General features: G+C 42.4%; 1 protein-coding gene across 7 annotated transcripts in view; it reads right to left on the minus strand.

Moving 5' to 3' along the window:
* Positions 1–25,930, minus strand: part of SCEL (sciellin) — a 463,522-nt gene that overhangs the window by 285,685 nt on the left and 151,907 nt on the right. For 3 of the 7 annotated variants that reach the window (XM_069205234.1, XM_069205229.1, XM_069205228.1), the window contains 2 exons: positions 19,657–19,713; positions 7,071–7,130 (listed from right to left, as the gene is read on the minus strand). The exons of 2 other annotated variants lie outside the window; for them this stretch is intronic. In XM_069205234.1, coding sequence (XP_069061335.1) covers positions 7,071–7,130; positions 19,657–19,713 — 117 coding nt within the window. The remainder of the gene's footprint in view (positions 1–7,070; positions 7,131–19,656; positions 19,714–25,930) is intronic. 2 more of the 7 variants (XM_069205231.1, XM_069205230.1) reach the window with 1 other exon arrangement.

A 25,930-nucleotide genomic window follows, 5' to 3' on the forward strand; every position in this document is an offset into this window, starting at 1 on the left:
ACACTCCTCCAAAGTTAGAATAACCCCCATAGTGTCATTCTTCCCTTGACATTCAGCAGCTCATTTTATCGGAGCCCAACACATGAATCAAGAATTCTTATTAAGAGTGCTCAGATAAGAGCTTTTAAGCCCTATCTTTGATAATGAGTTGTGACTTTAATGTTGCTCCTCAGTCAAGTTTTACAGAGACTGTTGGTTAAAACTACAATAAAACTTAATGATCATAGTAGTTTTTCTGACAACTTTCTATGAAATAGGCTATGCCTATGACCAAAGTTTCCCTTTTAGACCAAAATTTGATACTGAACCCATATTTTCACTGACATTGTCAGTGTCAAATCAAATATTAACAAAATTAGGAGACTCGTGCTCCGAGGTGTAGGTATTTCAGAGAGGATCAATTTAAGAGACCAGTTTGGTTCATAAGTAACAGATGGCCTATCCTTGTCTGTATTTTATACAATGTATAGTTTTCTTGCTTTTTATCATATGATGACGGTATTCCTCCTTTTGTCTGTGCATGGAGGTCATCCATACTTTCAAATCATACACAGAACGTATAATGCGCTGAAGACAGTCCTAAATTATATGCACTATGAAACCTTTAGAATAAAATGCAAAGATACACGTAAGGAGAAACTTTCTATCAATCTCTTTAAAACTCAAAAAGCAAATGTAAAGCATATGTGTAACAAACACAGCCAATGATTAGCCTACAGCTTCAAATAAAGCAAGATATGCTAAAGAAGTAGGATCTAAGCACTGCAATTGCCTCTATGTGCTCCCTATAGACCAGATAGTAAGGAAAACACACTAATGAACTCACTTCTTCTGGTTTGTCCCCGTAGGTTTTGTTTCTTCTATGTCATTAGTAGATGTTTGGCTTTTAGAAAAATACAATGACAGTTAGTAATGTCATACATTTACAGAATTTAAATGCCCACAGATGAAGCAACGTAGGTTATACAAACATTACTGAAGGCAATACTTTGCTCTTTGCAATGTTTGTTTGCCTTCACTATTGGCTTTGCGAATGTTTGTATATTTGGATTCCAAGCACTGGCAAATTCAATAGAAGAATCCCTACATCTATAATTGGAGGAGGTCCATCATCTTTTATCTTAAGACTAAATAATAGCCATCTTTGAGCTATAGAAAGTAACACTATGAGATGGCCCTCAACTTGTGTCTAGATTAATGTGACCTCCATCTTGGAAGCATACAAAATAACACTCTTACGTGACTGTTACATTGTATCTACATGCAATTTAAGATCAACCTTGGAAAGCTATTGGCTTTACGAATGCTTGCTATGTAGTTTATAACACATAAGCAAAGTCAGTAAAACAAGCATTGGGCGCAGCCTACAATAGAATGAAGATGAAGCACAGAGATAAAGAAGGGATAAGGGATGATATGGAAAGTCCATAAAATGTGTGAAAAAGCCATCAGAAAGGGAGGAAGATGTGACCTTCTTTTGCCAAGTAAAATCCTTTAAGTTCACCCAAAAGAACCAATGGTAAATCCTTATGATTAAATGACGAGGAATGGCTGAAGCATTCTGGCTGGAAATCTACTCTATATATGTATGTCCGACCCATCTACTCTAAGGTTCTCATTACATGAAGCCGGTTTAATGGAATAATATTGATAGCAACTGATAAAATCCGACCTTTCAAAGATCGGAATTTCAGATATGAGAAAAACAGCACCTATTAAAAGTTACAGTGATAAGATGTGTATTCTTGTGATTACCACATCAAACTCCACCTATCCTGACAATTGCTGGCCATTTTGTACCCTCTTGGACTCTGGAAGGATTGACCTGCCTAAATTTAACAAGATATGCAACCAAACCAAGTTATTGCCTGGGTGATCCATTTTGCACACTGTATACTTACACCACCTTTGTAACAGGGATTTCAACTGAGGCCAAACGTTTTAGGCCATTCGGAATGAGCACCAGAGACCTGTCAGCAGAGAACACTAAACCTAATCAGATGCATTGATGGTTTTTGTATTATCTAACTTGAAAATACAATGTAAGCAGTGAGAACTCACCATCATTTGGATAAAGACCAAACTCTAGAGATATTGTTTGGCTCCTCTCTGGAGATTTTTCATATTAGGGAACTCCCAAAATACTCCTTGATAATTCCAAGACATATATCTTTTAACACTAGTCTAGTATAAAGTCAAACAAAGTAAAAAATGTGCAGTAAAATAGTTGCATACATTATTCACTATTGAGGAAATAACACTACTAAGGGGCTTATAGTGAGAGGTGACCTTATGGTGTTAGCCAGGTCTTGTTTCTGAGGTTATCAAGGGAAGCAAAATGAGCTTTTGTAGTTTTCAATGAAAATAGAAATTACAGACTTGTGCCCACTTAAGAACACTTTTATTTTACTTCATCTCCAATAGAAAATATTAATTCAGAGGGTGTTCTCTTTATAGGAGTATCACATTAGTCATTATAATTTTTCACAAAATCTTGAAAAATAGGACTGAAGAGTAGATTGGTAAGTATTTGAGTGCTACCTAAATGCCTTGTTGTATATCCTGTCCTTTGTTACTAACCACCTTTTCTCATTGCATAATACTGAATTTCTTATTCACAATGCCTGCTGCAACACAGTTACATCACTGGTAGGCATCAATGTTAGTTTGAGAGATACTGACATTGAGAGGTTGAAAATATATTAATTATCAAAATTCCACATGATGCCAGGATGACTCTAGTTGGTCGTTTCTTTGTAGAGAAGCTTGCATGACTGTTGCATGCACAGAAGTAGAAAGAATAAGAAAGTATAGAAGTCACTTTCTCAAAGTGAGACAAAAACTGTTGGTATCAGGCATTAAATCTGAAGACGTGCTTTCATGGACCGATGATGAACATAAATGTTGAAACCACAAGTCTATGTGGACAAGCATTTTAGTAAAATTTGAATATTTATGGTTGTCACCTTTAATGAGTTATAATTAGACAGTAAAAACATGCAATGAGAACCAAAAATTCACCCAGCTGCTCTGCTGAAATAATGTGACATAGGCAAGGCTCTGTATGTCATCCTTGAAGAAAGAAGCAAGCGCCAAAGTTGAACACTATTCTGAAAGTGTTACCTCTTGCTGTATTTCCCTCCAGCACTTCTAATGTCAATGAAAGTGCCAAGATCTTGATCTCTAATAACAACAAGATGAATGTGAAGGTTAACAAGACCACAAAAAAGGACTTCCATGGACCGATGATGAACATAAATGTAGCAACCACAGGACTATGTGGACAAGCATTTTTAAGAACATTGAAATATTTATGCATGGCAGCAGTAATGAGTTATACTTAGACAGTGAAAACGTGCAATGAGAACCAAAAAATCAACTAGCTGCTCTGCTGAAATTATGTGACATAGGCAAGGCTATTTATGTAATTCTTGTAAAAAGGAGCAAGCACCAAAGTTGAACACCTTTATGAAAGTGTTACCTCTTGCTGTATTTCCCTGCTGCACTTCCGATGTCAATGAAAGTGCCAAGATCTTGATCTCTAATAACAAAAAGATGAATGCGCAAATTAACAAGACCACAAAAAAGGACGTATCCAAAGATATGTCATCATAAAAGGGAGACAAATCGGAGCAAAATATAGTGTCATTCTTCCCTTGACATTCACTAGCTCATTTTATCGGAGCCCAACACATGAATCAAGGATTCTTATTAAGAGTGCCCAGACAAGAGCTCTTAAGCCCTATCTTTGATAATGAGTTGTGACTTTAATGTTGCTCCTAAGTCAAGTTTTACAGAGACTGTTGGTTAAAACTACAATAAAACTTAATGATCATAGTAGTTTTTCTAACAACTTTCTATAAAATAGGCTATGCCTATGACCAACATTTCCCTTTTAGACCAAAATTTGATACTGAACCCATATTTTAACTGACATTGTCAGTGTCAAATCAAATATTAACAAAATTAGGAGACTCGTACTCTGAGGTGTAGTTATTTCAGAGAGGATCAATTTAAGAGACCAGTTTGGTTCATAAGTAACAGATGGCCTATCCTTGTCTGTATTTTATACAATATATAGTTTTCTTGCTTTTTATCATATGATGACGGTATTCCTCCTTTTGTCTGTGCATGGAGGTCATCCATACTTTCAAATCATACATAGAACGTATAATGCGCTGAAGGGAGTCCTAAATTATATGCACTATGAAACCTTTCGAATAAAATGCAAAGAAATACGTAAGGAGAAACTTTCTATCAATCTCTTTAAAACTCAAAAAGCAAATGTATAGCATATATGTAACAAACACAGCCAATGATTAGCCTATAGCTTCAAATAAAGCAAGATATGCCACAGAAGTAGGTTCTAAGCACTGCAATTGCCTCTATGTGCTCCCTATAGACCAGATGGTAAGGAAAACACACTAATGAACTCACTTCTTCTGGTTTGTCCCCGTAGGTTTTGTTTCTTCTATGTCACTAGTAGATGTTTGGCTTTTAGAAAAATACAATGACAGTTAGTAATGTCATACATGTACAGAATTTAAATGCCCACAGATGAAGCAACATAGGTTATACAAACATTACTAAAGGCAATACTTTGCTCTTTGCAATATTTGTTTGCCTTCACTATTGGCTTTGTGAATGTTTGTTTATTTGGGTTCCAACCACTGGCAAATTCAATAGAAGCATCCCTCCATCTATAATTGGAGGCGGTCCATCATCTTTTATCTTAACACCAAATAACAGCCATCTTCGAGGTATAGAAAGTAACACTATAAGATGGCCCTCAACTTGTGTCTAGAATAATGTGCCCTCCATCTTGGAAGCATACAAAATAACACTTTTACGTGACTGTTACATTGTATCTACATGCAATTTAAGATCCACCTTGGAAAGCTATTGGCTTTACGAATGCTTGCTATGTAGTTTATAACGCATAAGCAAAGTCAGTAAAACAAGCATTGGGCGCAGCCTACAAGGGAATGAAGATGAAGCACAGAGATAAAGAAGGGATAAGGGTTGATATGGAAAGTCCATAAAATGTGTGAAAAAGCCACCAGAAAGGGAGGAAGATGTGACCCTCTTTTGCCAAGTAAAATCCTTTAAGGACACCCAAAAGAGCCAATGGTAAATCCTTATGACTAAATGATGAGGAATGGCTGAAGCGTTCTGGCTGTGTACGAGCCAACTACTTTAAGATCCTCATTACATGAAGCCAGTTTAATGGATCAATATTGATAGCAACTGATAAAATCCGACCTTTCAAAGATCGGAATTTCAGATGTGAGAAAAATAGCACCTATTAAAAGTTACAATGAATAAGATGTGTATCCTTGTCGTTAGCTCGTCAGACTCCACCTATCCTGATAATTGCTGTCCATTTTTACCCTCTTGGACTCTGGAAGGATTGACCTGACTAAATTTAACAAGATATGCAACCAAACCAAGTTATTGCCTGGTTGATACATTTTGCACACTGTATACTTACAACCCCATTGTAACAGGGATTTCAACTGAGGCCAAACGTTTTAGGCCATTCCAAATGAGCACCAGAGATCTGTCAGCAGAGAACACGAAGCCTAATCAGATGCATTGATGGATTTCGTATTATCTAACTTGAAAATACAACGTAAGCAGTGAGAACTCACTATTCTGATGTGGATAAAGACCAAAATCTAGAGATATTGTTTGGTTCCCCTCTGGAGATTTTTCATATTTGGGAACTCTCAAATTACTCCTTGGTAATTCCAACACATGTATCTTTCAGCGCTAGTCCAGTAAAAAGTCAAACAAAGTAAAAAATGTGCAGTAACATAGTTGCATACATTATTCACCACTGAAGAAATAACATTACTAAGGGGCTTACACTGAGAGGTGACCTTATGACATTAGCCAGGTTTTGTTTCTGAGGTTATCAGGGGAAGCAAAATGAGCTTTGGTAGTTTTCAATGAAAATAGAAATTACAGACTTGTGCCCATTTAAGAACACTTTTATTTTACTTCATCTCCAATAGAAAATATTAATTCAGAGGGTGTTCTCTTTATAAGAGTATCATATTGGTCATTATAATTTTTCACAAAATCTTGAAAAATAGGACTGAAGAGTAGATTGGTAAGTATTTGAGTGCTACATAAACGCCTTGTATATCCTGTCCTTTATTACTAACCATATTTTCTCATTGCATAATACTGAATTTCATATTCACAATGCCCGCTGCAACACAGTTACATCACAGGTAGGCATCAATGTTAGTTTGAGAGATGCTGACATTGAGAGGTTGAAAATATATTAATTATCTAATTCTGAATAATGCCAGGATGACTCTTGTTGGTCGTTTCTTTGTAGAGAAGCTTGCATGACTGTTGCATGTATAGAAGGAGAAAGAATAAGAAAGTAGAGAAGTCACTTTCTCAAAGTGAGAGGAAAACTGTTGGTATCAGACATTAAATCTGAAGAAGTGCTTCCATGGACAGATAATGAACATAAATGTAGAAACCACTAGACTATGTGGACAAGCATTTTAAGAAAATTTTAATATTTATTCTTGGCAGCAGTAGTGAGTTATAATTAGACACTGAAAACGTGAAATGAGAACCAAAAATCCACCCAGCTGCTCTGCTGAAAGTATGTGACATAGGCAAGGCAACGTATGTCATCCTTGAAGAAAGAAGCAAGCGCCAAAGTTGAACAGTATACTGAAAGTGTTACCTCTTGCTGTATTTCCCTCCAGCACTTCCAATGTCAATGAAAGTGCCAAGATCTCGATCTCTAATAACAAAAAGATGAATGTGCAAGTTAACAAGACCACAAAAAAAAGACTTCCATGGACCGATGATGAACATAAAAGTAGAAACTACAGGCCTATGTGGACAAGCATTTTTTAGAAGATTTGAATATTTATGCATGGCAGCAGGAGTGCATTATAATTAGACAGTGAAGATGTGCAATGAGAACCAAAATTCACCCAGCTGCTCCGCTGAAATTATGTGACATACGGAAGGCTATTTATGTCATTTTTGTAGAATGGAGCTAACACCAAAGTTGAACACCATTATGAAAGTGTTACCTCTTGCTGTATTTCCCTGCTTCACTTCGCATGTCAATGAAGGTGCCAAGATCTTGATCTCTAATAATAAAAAAGGTAAATGTGTATGCTAAGATAAACACAAGGAAAATGACTTATCCCCAAGAGTTGCCTACATAATGGGAATAGCAAAAAGAAATAAATAGGAAATTGCTGCTAACATCATTGAGATGTATTACTTAATGTAAACAAGGATAGTCTGTAGTTTTTAACTCCATAAATGACCTACATTATTCTTAGGCTTTAGGACATTTGAGCCAGGATCACCCCTCTGAAGTATTTTAGTTTAGCTTATAAGTTTTGGGTAAAGCCATAGGATTTCCTTTGACATCCCCTTCACCCTCTTCATCCTCTGATCAGTGCCAGACTAGGCAAGTAGCAAAAATTTTCAAACCAGCACTGCTTCTTTCTTTCCCTCTTTCTCTCTTTTGATCCATCCATTCTCTGTCTCTCTGTTCTCCCTTCTCCTTCTCTGTTCTCTCCCCAGTCACTCTCATCTATCTTTCTCCTTGTCATCTTAAGCCTCCTTTGTGCTGTGAATGTTTCTGAATAGGTGTGACCTAGACTCCTGGGACAGTCACAGCTGGATTCTAAATACAACACTTTATCTGTGGACATGTCATTTCCTACTATAGTTGAGTAAGAGGTTTGGAGGTCAGTGTTTTGTGTGTACAGGGAAACGTGTGCATGTAAGAAGGGACATGTGTATGCACATGTAAATGTATAAATTAATAGTGCTTCAGGATGGCTTAACTAACTCACTGCTGAAACTGGAAATTTGAAATGCATACAGTTGAATCCTAGCCGTGCTGACGCAACCACCCAGACTTCATAGGTCAATAAATTCATTACCTTTATTTTACCATTACATTAGTAAGATATCAAAGTTTATTATGCAGTTCGAATTGCAGACATGTGGCATTAAGTGTTATATAAAAGACAACCTTTTATTTATATAATACACAATATCAGCTAAAACTTTTGATACTTGTGAGTTGCTGAGAGCGGAATCTCTGAGGGATGCTGCTCTATGCAATTTCATGTAGTTCGGTATTTCCGGAAACACTGGACCTGTTTTTTTCATACAGATCCTCACACAGAATAAGTGCAGTTTGGAGAGGGGTAGGGTTGTGGACAAAGGAACAGCCTAGCCCCTACTTGCCCTCCTGGCCTCTCACCTCTAGATGTCCTCCCCTCTCCTGCATTAATCTACTCAGTCAAAGAGACAAGCAGTGCTAAACCACTAGTAATTCAGGGTATTAATTTTGTCAACACTTGAAGACAAAAATATTCATCATGCAAGGGTGCAGCACATCACATAGAGATGTTTGAACGAATAGCACAACAAAATGATTAATATCTCAGGATAGGAACTTATGGCATCCAAGTAAAACAAGTAACTGTGACAACTGCATGAACCTGCTGAGCAATCTTGCTAGCATTTGAACCCCTTCTGTACAGGTGGCACGTTAACACTGCTACCAAAATTAGGTCTGAGGAGACAAGTTGCACACACAAATTCACATCTGTGTATGTGAAAATGTAATTGCAGAGGGGCAAGTCACTTTCCATGCCTAACGTATTGAAGCATAAAAAAAAAGTGATGGACAGGTCTGAATTAATCTCAGCCGCTGGTTATTATGCAAGCTGCATCCCAGTCCTTTGTTATTTTGCACACCATGCCACCTCAATATGGACTCAGCCATATCCAGCTCTGTCTTGACCCTGCTTCACTGGACAAAGTACAGCCCAAACTGTCAGGCAAAGTTCTCTCTGATCCAGAACACAAGCATCCCAAGGCTAGTTTCACCCTTCTAAAAGCTCACCAGTTGGGTATAGCTTGGTCCCTGTGGCACAGCTGCAAAAAACAGTGATGGATGGAATGCTTGAATTAATCCCAGCCACTGGTAATTAGTCAGGGCCCCATCCCAATCCATCATTATTTTCACACCATGCCACCTTAGTTTGTACCCAGCCATGTACAAACCAGTGTTGACCCAGCTCCAAAATAAACAGTCCAGCACCAACTGCAAGCATTCTTCCAATCTCCTTTTGTGTGTTTAATGTACCACCCTAAGTGGCAGTGGTATGCCCAGATGTGGGTCTTGTGCTCTGTTTTTTCACTGGAACCAAGGCAACCACTAATAACGAGCCCCAGTCAGGGCAAATCTCATCCTGGGTTGCTTTTGTTCTGGTTCAGGAAGCGGCAGGCCTGGCAGCTCGGACTGCACTGTTACTAGTGCAGCAGCTTCAAGACTGATTTGCCTATAGCTAGGTTCAAATGGAGGTGGCACAGATAAGGGACTGAGATTCTTAGGGCTCAAGGGCTAGCAAAGATCCCTTGAAGATGGCTAAGGACCACAGGAGACAGAATCAGCAGGCTGGGTAACATGCTCTTTAGTGCTGGGAGATAGGCTGTAAAAACACAATAGAAAGAGTTTGCATAAGCTCTGGTGGCAAAGCGGTTGTGAGGCCAGCTGAGGACCTGTGAAGATTGGCTGAAGAAATATGCTGCCCACCTCAAGTCTTTTCAGGGTTAATCAAGTGACTTTTGGAGGAAGATAAAAGTATATTAAGTATTCAATGGCCAACCAAGTGTTACCTAAGATAGGCTGAGGACAATTCAAGGATTCTTAATGAAAGAAGTTCATTACAGGTTGCCGAATTATGGTAGTCAGACAGTCATAACTGGGAGGTGGGCCCATCAAACTCCTTGCCTCTGGTTTATTTACTCCTGCTGCACTAATGATAGCTGTGCCCTTGCTCGTACTGCTGCTGCACATGCTGTACCTGTGATTTGTGTATTAGGGAAGACTGCACTGCTCCACACTATGGGGGTCATTATGAACTCGGTGGGAAAACCCGCCGAGTTTGGCGCTGATGGTCAACAGAAGACCGCCAGCACGCAGAACCGCCCATCGGCCACATAAAGAACATCCAGCTGGGCCGGAAACAGTGTTTCCGCCAGCCGGCCCAGCTGGATGCAGGGCCTGAACATTGACGCCAGCAGCAATGTAGCAGTGAGGCGGGTGCAGCAGCACCTATTGCGCATTTCACTGCCCGTAAATCGGGCAGTAAAATGTGCGAAGGGGCTGTGCATGGGGGCCCTTCACTACCCATGCACAGCCCAGTCGCACATTTCACCAGGGGGGCCCCGATTCACCCATTCCGCCAGCCTTTCCCTGGTAGGGTATACCACCAGGGAAAGGCTGGTGGAACCTGAATAATTATCCTCAGCGCTGCCCTGTCGGATATGAAACTCCGCCACCGCCAGGCTGCCTGGTGGCAGAAGCCTGGCGGTGGCAGAGTTTCAAAAGTGGCAGTTCTGCCACGAACATTATATGGCGGTAATTACCGCCACCGCCCGCATGGCGGACCAGGCCGCCATGTTCATAATGACCTATATACTGCCTGGTCAGTATGTGTTTGAGGATGGGTCACCATGGTGCTGTGGTGTGCGTGGTCTGTATGTGCCTGTAAGGAAAGCTTGTAATGCTACTGTGCCTGTGCTGTATACACTGCTAGACACACTTTTTGTTGAATGTTTTAGATGAGGTAGAGACATGCGCAAATTAATATAATTTGTTCAGCTATATTAGGTTATTTGACTTTTAAATGTAAAGTTTTTAGCAAAGTATGTCGCAATAAAAAAATAGTAAAGGCATTTTTTTGGTACCTCAGGCACCTATGGGGTGGAGTCAGATGTTCCAAGACCTGTAACAAGTGGCAGACAGGACCAATGTCTTTTATCTTGGGTAATAGTGAAGTGGAAATGTGGAGGCGAAATAATGTCTGGTGAGGCATCAATATAAATTGCACATCGGAGGGATAAAGGTGAACAGTGAAGTGGGAAATTGGGTTACGATAATGGGTACCCACCAAAGGTACGATAGTATATTCAAACCCACTGGAGATATAAGCACATGGTAGTATGAGTTGATGTCTTTGCCTGTGCATGTGTGAGAGAGAGGTGAAAAAAAGCAGATGAAAAGAGAGAGCGAGAGATCATTGCACCTGTTGTTTTACAAGAGTAGCTAATAGCTCCTCACTCTAGAATGTTCATCAAAGCTTCCAGCACAGAATGTTTACACTTTTATTCAGATGTTTCTACTGGATTTTGGATCAATAATAAGAGCATAATTCTTGAGTTGGAATGAAAGTGAGTCAAGAACATTGTTTTCTTAATAAATTTGACTACTCTGAAAACTAAAGAGGAGTTACTGAAAAGACACACTCTTGTGGTGTAGAGAAAAGGGGTCTTCAGTGTTTAACCATCTCTTTTTAAATAATGCATGATAAACAGGAAAAGCTGGCAGCTATAGGTGAACTAGTATCCTTAGCACACATAAGCCACTGTGTAAAAAGGAGAAGGGTAATGAGAGATTGGTGAGTGGCATGGAATGGAATGGCCAGTGAATGCTAGAATTCACAGACCAACTTGTAGTCAGGCGCTGATGGTTAGAAAGAGCACAAATGTTGACCTGGGTTAATATTTGTGCATTCCATCACAGCCAAGCATACTGCAGATGAAGTCAATTTAAACTCAATTAAAACTCATGAGGTCTTAAATAACAGTTTTCAGACAAAAGAACACTTTACAACAAACAAATGGGAACTGTTTAGAATCTTTTGGACACCATATGACTCCTGAGGATGTCTTTTGTCAGTTCTTAGGGAGGTTAGATACAGTTCTTAGCTACTGGTTCTGAGATGGGTAAAGTACAAGTTTCAATGTTCAGTGCGGTCCAATGCTGCATTAAACCACTACCATGAAGAAATAACAGTGGTGCAAAGAAGTAAAGTTGGGAAAGCACTATAATTGTTAAATTCATACTGTGTCTATAAACCTTCAAGATAATATAAAAATATTGCCTCCACCTGGACGTTCATTTAAACTATAATAGTTTGATGTGGGCCAGATAGTTGAAATCAGCACTTGGTGCTGACTGTTCTACCAGTAACCACATTTTAATTAAACTACATGGATCAATTTGAATGTTTAATACACTTGAGAGATGCCAGAAAACTTGGGAACTACTTTATATTGATGCTCTTTGCAGTCCAGTTTTGAATAAATTTTTATTCGCTAATGACTCTTTAATAATGACAAATGGAATCTACTTCCTCATCGTTTTTAATTCAAAATGTCATCTATTATTGGAGCAAATACATCTATGGTGGGGTTTATTAAAATTCACTTCTGTGTTTTCATGGCTTAATTCCTGCTTTTTGAGTAACATTGTCCTGGTAAAGTGATGCATCACAAATGTTTGTAGTAAAGAAAGGAAAGGTTTAAATGAAAAAGGGACTTCCCCCCGAAATGTAAGATGAACAATTAGATGATCAGGGAAGAATAAATACACAATTGACTGTACTCTGTGTGTCCAGTGAATTGTTTCCAGCGAATGTTACATTTCGCTAGTATGTTGTTGGACCTGTCCCTTTTTGCAGGGTCATCCCCAAACCTTTTGCCTCCTTCCTCCTATTTTTTCTGACCTCTTGCTGTTGGCTCTAGGACTCAGGCTACTTTATCACTGCTAGTCAGTGCTAAAGTGCAGGTGCTCTCCCTTCTAACGTTGGTATGGTTGGCTTACACCTAATTGGCACATTTAATTGACCTGTAAGTCCCTTGTACAATGGTATCTCTATACCCAGGGCCTGTAAATTAAATGCTACCAGCGGGTCTGCAGCACTGCTTGCGCCACCCACAGAAGTAGCTTCTCAAACCTGTCTCAGACATGCTAGTGCAGAGCCTGCATGCACAGTTTACTGCCACAGGGACCTGGCATCTCAATTTACATGCCATGCCCGGAACTCCCCTTTTACTACATGTAAGTCACCCCTAAAGTAGACCCTGGCTAGCCCTATGGGCAGGGTGCTATGCATGTGGAAGGCAGGACATGTGCCTGGTTGTGTGGCCTGTCCTGGTAGTGGCAAACAGCCTATTTGGTTTATCACTGCTGTGAGTGCTGCCTACTCATAGGATTGCATTGGAAATGCCCTGCCTTAAGTCTAGGGGGTATTGTCTAATCTATGAGGTGTAGCGGAGGCATGTTTTGTATAGTTGTAATGGTAGTGAGAAATGCTGCTTACTGGTATAGGTGGATTTTTTTATCACCATTTTAGGACTGCCACTTCTAGAAAGTGAGCATTTCTCTGTGCTTATGACTCTGGTGTTTTGCAGCTTGACTCCAATCCACATCTGGAGTAGAGCGATAGATGGGCTTTGTGCATACTTTTCAAACAGCCTGTACACAGGGAGGGTAGAGGTGTCACAGAGGTGCATCTGCATATTGAATGGTCTTCCTGGACTGAGAGAAGTAGAGATGAGGCACACCTGCATTTGTAAAGGCTGTGACCTGCCCTCACACAAAGGGCTCATTTACCCCCAGCTGATGTCTAGAGCCTGTGCTGGTAAAGAGAGGGGACACTCCTACAACCAGTTGGAAGTTGTGGGAATCTCTTCCCCTCCTCTTTGTGAAAGCTTGTGCAAAACTGAGTATAAGTACAGGGGGTTTTCCCCATGTTAAGAGAGAAGCTGTTGGACTATTAACTTGGACACAGAATGCTGCTGAAGGGACTCACCAAGAACCGCCTTGGAGTGCTGCTGTGTGCTGTCCTGTGACCTGCTGGGTCAATAGGAAGAACTGCCACTGACTGCAACCCCTTGTGCTGGCCTGTAAGCAGGGCCCTACTGCTCTGTGCTTCCACTTGTCTCCAGGGGCTGGGAGCTGTGACCCCTGCCCCCGCATCTTTATTGCTTTAAGCGCAAAGAGGAGGGCTTTATTGTATGAGAAAGTGTCTGAAGAGCGCTTTCTGTCTGCTTTTTTGACCGCATGGGAATCGCTCCTAATTGACTGGTGCGCGGTGCCTGTAAAGCTCCCCTGTATCGCAGTGGATGGGCACCACCCCTCCCTGATGCAGGGAAGAGGGAGAGTAGCCCACTAGCAGCCTCACACCCAGCACAGACGAAGCACGCCCTTTCCGTGCCCCCGGGGCAGAGTGCTCTCAGGAGTGCCTCCCGGGTAAAAGCAGACATCTGAAGGGGAGAAATCACAGCAGCAACCCAGGCGGAAACTGGGAAAAGTAGCCGGCCAGCCCTGCAGTCGCTGGGAAGGCTTTCCCGGGCTCGGACACCTTGTGGTAAAGAAAAGAGCAGCCCCAGATGCGCTCCTAAGGAGCCTTGTGGCATGCCTGGAAGCTGCCAGCAATAGCAGCCGCCTCGAGGAAACGGGCGGCTGCTAACGGAGTGCGCAACTCAATGCAGGGAGGTTGGGAGAGACCTCCCCACCAGGGAAGAAGGTGTGTGAGCGCCTTCCTCCCCATCTTTGCAGTGGAATCCCTAGGGGTCGTGGGGGGGCCTTGTTGTTTCATTGCACTCACAGGTGGCCACCCGACCCACGCCTGCATGTTGGAAGACTGGGAAGAGGTCTCCCCGCCAGTCCCCTTTGGGATTACCGGTTAGCAGGGACATTAAGGTATGGCTCACGGGCGGGAGGGAAGCCTTACCAAAGGTTCCACTCCCACCGAGCATTTGGCTGTTTTGTGACTGGGAGGCCGGGGTGGTGACCCTCAACAGAGGTACCCGGTCCTGCCAGTACTGGTTGTGCAAGACCCATCTGGTGCAATACTCAGAGGATCTCTGGGATAGGGACATGTACATCCCTGTTTTGCCCACATCGTCCTTCATTTTGGCCTTTCTTGAGTTAGGTAGCATGTCAGACTCACCAGTTCTGCGAGTACAAGGACATTGCCGGATGGGCTCATGATTTCCCAAGTGGGAGTGCTTCATTGTTGTGTGCATTCCTTTTTTCATGGGATACACCTTCATGACAAGGTCTGTGCCCCTGGTAATGTGCCTACTGCATCGTGCACATTTTTGATGATGTGTCTCCTACACCATGTACATTCAGGATAATGTTTTGGCAGTGATGATCATGTGTTCCAATGGCATGTGCATTTATGATGATCTGTTTTTGTGACTTCCCTTGTGTTCTTTGAGTTTCCTTTTATGGACATTTATAATGGGACATTTACTATGACATGTGCCTTTTTGGGGTAATGACAACCTGACTACTGCTTATGTTACAGGATAACCAGTAACCTATTTGTTGTATGTGACTACTGCTGGCTTTCGCAGAGTAATAGTACTGTGTAATGTTCTGACAAATGCTTGGGTAGCGGGGGATATTACTGACGTGTTTGGTCTAATGATGTTGTGTACAATACAGTTTATTTTTATATAACTTCGTGTTGTGTTTTTTTTGTGGTGGGGATAGTGTGTCATGCATATTGTGTGTGTTATGCAATTGCTTTACACATTGCCTCTGGGATAGGCATGACTGCACGTGACAAGCTACCAAGGGGGTGAACTGGGGTTATCTTGGGTGTGTAACTCTCTCGCCCTAACTAGAGTGGGTGGGTTCTGCCTGGCTTAGGTGACGACCAGACCAGTGAAACAGAGGATCAATGAACATCGGAGCAACATTAGCTGCTCTCGCATTACAACAAAACTAACCTCACACTTTCTAGAAGCCAATCACGGCCCTGACGATTTGTGGTGGATCATTCTACAGGTGCCTAGATACAATAGCAATGATTCTAAATATTTATTTAGAATAGAACAACGATGGGTGTTTAGACTCAAGAAAAACAGTGAGGGTCTGGATGATGAGATCCCTTGGAGCACTTTGACACCCTAACTGGTTAGTAGTCTTTTGATCCTAACCCATACAACTCATACGACCCACCTTTCTGCTTGAAGCCTTATAAAAACAACTACTGAACGTGGGTCCTTACTTAGCTGTATGTGTCCATATTAACCACAATTTTTGTGGTCTCTTACATTTACATTTATTTCATACTGATCCTATCGTTCTCCTTCAGGCTACCACAAAACTAAGTAATTCAGAGCCTAGCTGTAGATTCCATTAATTTAGCTGAGAAGATGGCAGCCATCCAACCTATTTGTTCACTATTACTATTACTAAGTACTCTCTCTACATTTAAGATGACCACTCTCCCCCCTTTTTCCTACACAGTATCTTACTGGGAAGTATTTCTACCAGTAAGATGGCCGCCGTCTTCAAAATCTGGAACCTGATGAGAGTCTTTCTTTGTTTTTTATTACCCTTCCAGCTAGCATAATTATCACCACTCTGCCCAGTCATGGATGCAATTTATCATATACTTTTATTTATGTAGAATAAGACCTCCCACGCGCTGGCCCAGGGTCCTAATATCATACGCGGGACCGGGCACAGTACGAATTATGTTCTACTTTGACCATAGGATTATACACAGAACGGTATTTCAAGATGGCGCCGGTTAAACATATGTCCTTTCTTTATGTTCATAGCCCCTCCGGGTCGCAATCACCTGCTGCTACTTCCGGATTTGGACGCAATCAAGCACGCCTTTATTTATGTATATTAACGGCTCTCACGCGTCGTACCAGTGTCTACAGGTGCTGCTGAGGGCCGGTTATCCGCATAACCAAGAATAGAATGAAGTAAGTCCTCTCTTTTGGTAGAGGGACCTTTTACATAATACGGGACCCTCCTAAGAATGTTAATGCTCCTTGCTGTACTGGTTTTTGACATTAACTAGCCCTAGTGTTACAGTTACCTTTGGACTTTATTCCTGCTGTAAGCGAGGCAATTATGAAGTAAGTCCTCTTTTGGGTATAGGTTTTTTTTATATGACTCTGGATCCCTCTGGGATCATTATTGTTGTTTACTACACTGGCTTTTGGCAATAACTAGCCCCTTGTTTAATGTTTCCATTGGGACTTTATCTTTGTTGTATTTTTGTGACAGTTTGGATTTCATTTATGTGTTAAATGACCTAGCTTGCTATTGTGCATGTTGTGTTTCCTCCCATCACTTTCAAACTATGACCATATCAATGCATATTTCATTTGTATATTACCATGTTGTTTTCATACCTAGTAATTGTTCTTTGGTTGAGACTTGCACATTCCTAGGAAGCTCATTCTCGACTATGGGATGGTAAGCCTATTTTGCTACTTCTGTCTGGGACACACTGGGGACCTGGTTGCTGTGATTGTACCACACTGTGTGTCCCTTACTGTCTTTTCACTAATGTACTTTTATTTTCTCACTTCCATGCAGGGCGACTGATTGACCAACTGACGTTGATGATTTGTCTTCACTCGGTAAGTGACTATCTAGCACTTTTTTGCATTTTTGAATAGGAGAAGTAGTGGTTAAGGTCCTGATGAAGTGTCATGGGATCATTTGTTGACCATCAAGACGCGAAACATATTGACCATATTTCTAAAGGATTAGGCACACTACCTTTTTCCTCCGTGTAGAGTGTAGTGGGACATCATCCCCGTATTCACTCCCTTTGTTTTTTTTTTTTTTTTATCTTGGCCTGAACCTTTCCCTGATTCATTAAAGTGATGTTTAAGGCTCAGAGCTAATTTTAACTCTTTCAGTCTCTCCTATATATGTCTATATATATCTTTTCACAGTCAGTATTAGTTTTAGACCCAATTTACATTTGGCAAACAATCTTCGGTACAGTACCATCCCTATTTTAGGGGTGGTCCGCCAGACATTAAAGCACTGGTCTGATGAGGAGATTGCACAGTGATGAAGCTTGGCATCCTATTGGGTGTTTGAGGGCTTTCCTGATATCACTGACTGATTTCGACCCTGCATCCTTATTACTATTCTTTGGAACAGTGTACCTTTTCTACTTTACAGTAAGCCTTGGGAGACTGTACACTGGACCATCAACCTCCCAGTCCCGCTTTTTTTGTTGTTAGGTGCCTACCCTAGCCAATCAGAAACCCTATTTCTAACATATGGGGACTGACATGAAACAACATATATCTTTTCACCCTCTAAGGGAAGACTGCCCCAGTGAAAGAAAATACTTGCTGTGATCCATAATAGAACAGTCTCACTGCTTCCGGTCACTTGCCTCCTATGATTTATATGGTAAGTAATTTACCATCTAAGTACAAGCTGACGTACACAGACCCTGCACACAATGCCAGTGGTAACTGCATTAACTGTGACTGAAAAGGGGAAGGAAGCCCCCTTCTCTACTGTACCAATCTGCTCAGTCTCAGCCTCTTGTGGACAGAGAGGCTGATTCATAATAATTTAACACAGCAGATTTCAAAGACTCTGGTCAAGTCAATAGAGAACAGGCATCCGCTTACCTCAACTAATGGCTCCTACCATTACTCACCAACAGGGTATCAGTGGAAGTAAAAGGGGGTGGTCTCTACCTTCTTCCCACAGTTAGACATTAGAGCTTCTGCTGCTCTCACTTCCATGCCAGACTTCCAGTGGGAAAGAAAAAGGGAGGCAGTGGCTGTGATTTAGGGCCACAAACAGAAAGTCCATACCAGCAATTATGGCCCATGGTTTTGCATGGTGCCAAGAACCAAGAATCTAATTTTTTTATATTTTACGAGGGCTTGGCTTGTTTTTAGAAGAATGTTCAAAGTTTTGGATCCAAGATAATTGAGTTTCAATTTCAACAACAATAAATGAAGAATCAAATAAGCTTGTGCTCATAATGTGGTATATAAGCAATTACAAGATTATTTTTTAAAAAATCTAGTACATATGTTTGTTCAAAATCTTCTGATTGGTAAGTCATTTGTAGAAAACAAGGATTACGTCAAGTTACGATCACTTTAAGAGAGATTATTTTTTTTTTTGTTCTAGTACAAATTTTTGTTCAAATTCTTCTGATTGGTAAATCATTTGTAGAAAACAAGGATTATGTCAAGTTACGATCACTTTAAGGGAGAACTAGAGCTGTGAAGGTTTCTACAAAGGTTTTTTTTCAGTCTTTTACTTGCATTGTAGTAGATTGTCAGATCTCTTCTTAATATATACTTCCTACAATGCCAAGTACAACAATTAAGATCCAGGACTTGCTCAACTTCTCCCACCAACGCCTTTTTATGTTCTAGTCAACCTCATGCTAAGCACGCCTTCCTCTCACTTCCAGGGTCTTGCCGTTCAGCCATTCAGTTGAGATGAAGTCATATGTGGGTGCAGCTGTCTTTCCTTGGAACCAAGCATGAGTATTTAGTGAAGTAAAAAGCATCTGAGGTGGTATTGCATCAAGTCTGTCTCTCTCCCTTTTGATATTTAAGGGTTTTTGGAACACTCTAGCTGAGTATTCTTTCCTGATTGTTCATTGTCTTAACAGTCTAGTTTCTGAAGCCTACGGTTAAAATACTCTGATTGAAGTTCAAAACATCTAACAGGTCAACTTCTCTTTCTTTAAGTGAATGTCTCATGGTGTTCCATTCTTTATCAATTAAGGACACCACTGCATCATCGCCTAACATTAAACCTGTCTCTGTAAAGAATACATCAGCATATGAAAAGCCTATTCCACACATGTCCTATTTTCAGAAACACTGTGGCCAGCTAAAGCATTATACACGTCAGCGACAAAAAACCCTAAATACACTTATGTTTAACAAACTCCATTCATATCAGAAAAAATGAAATTGACACTCAAAATACCCTCACCAAAGTTAACATAAAGGATTCTTTTGCAGACTTACCCCTTCTTATTTGTTCCTGCAGTGCTGCTTGTTTCACTAACATTTTCAAATGTTTGGCTTTTTTGATGATAAAGTGGAAAAAGCACAAGTTGTTCAGATTAAATTACCTGTTTCACCAGCACCAGTTAATAAGACATTAATGTAATTTTCTATCAGTCCCTCTGATAGACCAAAAATAAACTACACAGTGGTTAATTTTATTTGAAGACAAGGTTTTACTGTGTACTAATGAATGTTTCACAGGTAAACAGCACAGACATCAAAATAATCCAGAGCAGGTCACCACTTAGGAACTCAAATTACTTTAAATTGCCCAATGTATGGGCCAGTCCATGTAAATTAGTAATTTCTGGAATTGCTGACATAGTCATTTGCCTCTTTTGAGGTAAGGTACCAGTTCTAAATCAGAGTAAATCATAAATAACAATGTGAATGATAACGTTTGGCAAAGATATGGAAAAAAGCTGGTGTAAGCAAAATTAAAGTCGCTAATTGACAGTACATTTTTTAAATTATACAACTCAGCATGTGAATATTTGGAACATGACAGGAAGGCATGTTGGTTACTTTTTGCAAATATTATCTATTTTCTTAGTTTAAAGGTAGGAAAGAAAGCGTGGTAAAGTAGGAAGCAGCAGTCAGTCATTCTGAGGTTTTATACTAAAATATAATCATTAGAATCCATGAGTTAATACAGTTTTTTTCAGAACTTCATGTAGTCCGGATTCCAGCACATGTGCAATGAAGACCACATTTTAAAACGATTAACTTTTTAGAAGCTTGTTTCTCTCTATGTTACATTTGTATCTCGTTTTAAGGATAAATAGCAGCTTCAGTTAAGGTTGGTGTCTGATTGGCTGTTTAGGGTGGTGGAAATTCTTATGGTAGCTGAGAGTTCAAGCTTCGAGACACAGATTGACTGCTTTGAAGTCCAGGTGTTCCTTGACATAGAGGCAAGAAGGGATTTTAAGGCTATAGATATGTAGTTTTGGTGTTCTGGGTGAATATTAAGAGAGCAGCATATTTATAAACTGCTGCTTTTTGGATAATTATATTAATTGTTTCAAATGTCAAGGTGGACCCTCACAACTGCCCAGTACTCAATGCAACTCACTGCTGACGACCGGGATTGCGGCTTCCTGTCTGCACCGACCGCAAAACAATCAGGAGCGGTGATTGATCGGGGGGGAGCATTGGCTACAGGTGACGGTGCGCGGCTTGGACTTCCTCCCTCCCTCCCGCCGCTGGAGCGGGGACACTTCGGGGCACCGGGCGCTGCTGGCAGTCATCAGAGGCAGGCTCCCAGTGCTGTATGCTGGAACCTCACGCCCACCAACTATGGAGGCCTGCTGACTGGGGATTTGGCCAGGCCTGAGTTGGGCTCCCGGCCTGCCGGCTGCCGCCGCTGGTGGAACTCTCCCCTGCCCGGTGGCACTAGAATCTTGGCCAGGCAATCTAGGAGGGGGTTGGAGAGGGGGGCAGTGGATGGACCTCCGTTCTCCCCACCTTCTCCCTCCCATCTCTCTTTTTCCTTTGTCTTCTCCCTCTCGCCGCTCCTCCTGGGGCGTTGCTGCCGCCCGCCCCCACCGTTGACCTCACGGGGGGCCATACAGACAAGCAGGAACTACATAAAATCTAAACAATAGTAGGCGCTTCAGTCCACTAGAGGATCTGTACAGTCGGAGACGACCGACCGGAGGGAAGCTTCCGCTCAAGATCGTTAAAAAATAGGAGTGAGAGCCCATCAGTTACACTTGCAACTGACCATACCTCAAGGGAACTCGAGTGCCCCCGGCAGCCTCATAGTGCAGAGATATCAGCACTAAACCAAAGATACACCAAAAGTGAAACCCGCGGAGTGGGCTGCACTCGGACAAGCACCGCTACACCCCTAAAGGTACCACATAGTTAAGTAACATGGCTGGGAGATCTAAATTAGCAAAAAAACAGGACCAAAACACACAGGGCCCAGCTCCTAGTGATCAACAAATAATCCCAATTTTACAATCATTAGAAAGTACGCTCCAAGCCAATTCCACACAATTTGAAAAAGTACTGCAGGCAATAATGGACACTAAATCCTCCCTTGAAAATAGAATAGATACTGTATCACAAGATTTGAATTTACTCAGAGTGGACCACCGCACATTGACGGAGAGAGTGAAATCAACAGAAGAGGCATTGACTGAACTAACTCCTATGACTATGGGTAATCAAAAACAAATCCAACGCCTGGATGCAGTGATGAAGATACTCTGGAGGCGGGCAGAGGAGGCAGAAGGTAGATCACGCCGCAATAACGTTCGCTACTTGGGGTTCCCCGAAAAATTACAGGAATTGAGCACAGAAATATTCCTAGAACAATGGTTAATCAAAGAAGTGCTTAACGGTGTTCCATCTAAGTTTTTCTCTGTGGAAAGGGCGCACAGAGTTCCGGGGAGACAGCCGGTCCCGGGTCAACCACCTAGACCACTGATAGCCAGATTCCTAAATTATAGAGATTGTGATGCAATATTACAGCAGTTCCGCAACAAAGGCCCATTCAGTTATGAGGACTCTGTTATTAATGCCTATCCAGACTTCACACAAGAGGTACAAAGACAACGCAATTCCTCAGTTAAAATCAAACAGCGATTACGTGAGCACAATATCAAATATGCCCTATTGTTCCCTGCTAAACTAGGAGTGGTAACAGATGAACGCATCCACGTGTTCACCTCTCCTGAGGATGCCTGGACATGGCTTCACGCCAAGGGGCTTGCACGCCCCCAAGAGCGAGCGGACGAAGGCGAGGAATGGCTAACCTCTACCTCATGGAGGCGCTCCAGGAGGCGATCTAAGGGGCAACCCACTGAAAAACAGGCAGCGGCAGAAAGGGCAAGGGTACTGAGGGAAATTCCCCTGCTTATGCAGAACTCTTTTGAGGCACCTCAGACGACTCCCGCGGACAGCTTGGACTCTGATGCGGCTAGCTCAGATTCTACAATGACAGATGTGCTGAAAGCTCCGAAACTTACCCCCAGGTCTGCGGACGAACTTTGACTGTATGCAGCCGCACCGTTTCCCCTATCGAACTGACTGCAGTCCCCAGAGGAAGGCACAGGGTGCCCGTGAGCGGGATTGCAAGCCGGTGGCTGCATTCCCTAACAACGAATATCTTTTGTACAAACCTCCATTTTTCTGCTTGATGAGTGTGACACTTGGGCCCGGCGGGGGGGTGCGGGGGCGGGCACCCCGGGGGCGCCCAACTGCATCGGCAGACTAAGTCTGCAGAAGGATGTGAGCCCCGTAAAATAGCTCCACCACAGTTATCCATACGGATACAGGCCTCTCTACATACTCAAGGGATGAGTAGTTTAGCACAAGTTAACAGTTGGGTCAGCGAACTAGTTGGGGAGGGGGGTAGGGGGGAAACAGTTAAGGTGTACACTAGGGGTCTACTTACAACACAGGAAACACTGCTGGGACTGGTAAGCTCAATAAAACACCTCACAGGGTGGGGAGGAGACTGGAAGAGATTGGTAAATAAGAGCGTGCCACAAGCAGACACTACTTCTAATGTCATATGGCTCAAAACGAGACACACAATACACACCAATATGATATAGTGACATGGAGCGTGAGGGGCTTGGGGGCACTAAGTAAAAGATCCCGAGTATACGCACGCCTCAGGCGCCTGGGCACACATATTGCTATTTTACAAGAGACACATTTGCTGCAGCCGGATCTGCAGGAAATGCGCGCAAAGTAGGGTGGACAGGTTATAGGCACATCATACTCAGCCTTTGCAAGAGGAGTATTGATATGGATAGCAGGAGGCGTCCCATTTGCCCAAACATCACACAGAATAGACCAAGGGGGCAGATATGTGGTGGTGGAAGACCAACTGGATGGTAGGCAGTTATCTTTAATTGACATATATGCCCCTAACAATGGAATAACGGGATTTCTGGGAACGCTCACGCCGGCATTATTGACAAACCCAGCGACCCCGGCCATTTGGGGGTGGGATTTTAATAGCACACCAAACGCAATATTAGACAGGTCAAGCACCCAAATGGGAACGACGGTAAACAGAAATGCCAAATGCCCACTGCAGATGTGGGCAGGCGACATGAGACTTTATGACGTATGATGCCTGAGGCACCCACAACAGAGGGAATATTCATTCTATTCCATCCCACACAAAATACACACCAGAATTTACATAATATGGGAAACCCAGGATATAGGTGCATTGGTCAATAAGACAGAATATTTAGCTAAGACACCTTCGGATCACTCACCGTTGAGAATAACGCTGAATTGGGGCAGGAAACGCCAGGGCATCCCCACATGGAGATTACAGGTGGATGCTCTTCAAGATCAGGCATACGCAGAAGCATTGAGCACAACATTGAGACAGTACTGGGAAACAAATGATCTATCCACAGATTCAAGAGCTGTAGAATGGGATGCACACAAAGCAGTGGCCAGAGGACAATGTATCTCCACTACATGGGGAGTAAGGCGCACCCTACATGTAGAGATCAGTAAATTAGAAAAGGAGCTCAGGGCAGCAGAAATTGCAGTGGCACGCAAGGAAATACCCTATGCAGTACTAAAAGAAGCGCGCACAAAATACAATGAGGCAGATATCAGACTTCGCCGAGATGACCATAATTATCACTTAATGCGACTACAAAAAGAGGGAGACAGGGCGGGAAGGTTGCTGTCATGGCTCCTGCGGGAGGATCGGCAGCAATCCCCCATTGGGGCAATTTGGGTAGGTGCAAGCACAATGGTCACCACGCAAGCTGAGATAAATGAGACGTTTAGAGAATATTACGCGATCTTGTAAACTAAATGCACTTCATGCACGTTTCAACAATTGGAGTCCTTTCTGGCAGGCCCACCCCTGCCGCAACTCTCACAGGCAGACAGGGAGACACCTGAGGCTCCTCTGACCCTGGGGGAAATAGATTTAGCCTTGGCGCAGATGCCAAGGAATAAAGCGCCAGGCATAGATGGCCTCCCGATAGAATATTACACCACTTATTCGGCATGCCTAAGGCCTCATCTGTTGAAGGTATTTGAAGAAGCATGGGCCAACGAAATACTACCCCCATCTCAGAGAGAAGCAATGATAGTGGTCCTCCCTAAACAAGGACGTGACCCTACAGATGTCAAATCTTACAGACCACTCTCGCTCTTAAATTTAGATTGTAAAATATTGGGTAAAATATTGGCCAACAGGATAGCCCCCATTATGCACACCCTGATACATGAGGACCAAAATGGATTCATCCCAAAACGTAGCACCTTTTTAAATATTCATAGACTATTGAGCGTAATAGGAGATACCCCCCCGTATGCACAGGATGAAATGGTACTCTCACTAGACATCGAGAAGGCATTCAACACCCTAGAGTGGGACTTCCTACTCGCTACCATGCAGCGTATGGGAATTGGTCCTGATTACACACATTGGGTGCAGACATTATACACTAGGCCACAAGCCAGAGTGAAAACGGGGGGAGTTATATCTGATAGCTTCCCGATCACGAGGGGCACAAGGCAGGGCTGCCCCCTCTCCCCACTGCTGTTCGCCATAGCAATGGAACCATTAGCAGCACAAATACGTGCCAGGGCAGAAAGCTAGGGAATAATCAGGAACGGGACACACCACGCCATATCATTATACGCCGATGATGCATTAATCTATACACGGAAAGGAAGCGAGGTGATACCCTCTATAATATCACTACTGTCCGACTATGGAGGGATATCTGGCCTGGTGGTAAACTGGGAAAAATTGTGTGTGTATCCATTAACTAGTTGGTCATCGATAAGACAAGATAATGCCCCAGTGGGACGCTTGAAATGGTGCTTCGAAACGTTTAAATATCTAGGGGTATACATATATCATAAAACTGAGGACCTCAGAGACGGTAATCTGGGAAGAGCGCTGGCTTCAATGAAGGGGTCGTTGCGCTTCTGGAATAAGCTCCCACTGTCACCGCTGGGCAGGGTGGCAGTGGCAAATATGTTGATACTACCCAGGCTGCTATATTACTTTGCAGCACTGCCACTCGATGTCCCCAAAAGTTTCTTTCGTAACCTTAATGCAATGCCGTTGCAGCTTATATGGGGTGGGGGCAGGCCGCGGGTACCACTCTCCACGCTGCAGTACCCAATAGATGCTGGCGGATTGCGAGCCGCTAATTTCGAACTTTACTATGCTGCTGCGCAGCTACAGTGGATATTGAATTGGCTCCACAGGCCTACTACAGCT

This window comes from Pleurodeles waltl, chromosome 8 (assembly GCF_031143425.1).
Source record: "Pleurodeles waltl isolate 20211129_DDA chromosome 8, aPleWal1.hap1.20221129, whole genome shotgun sequence".
NCBI lineage: Eukaryota > Metazoa > Chordata > Amphibia > Caudata > Salamandridae > Pleurodeles > Pleurodeles waltl.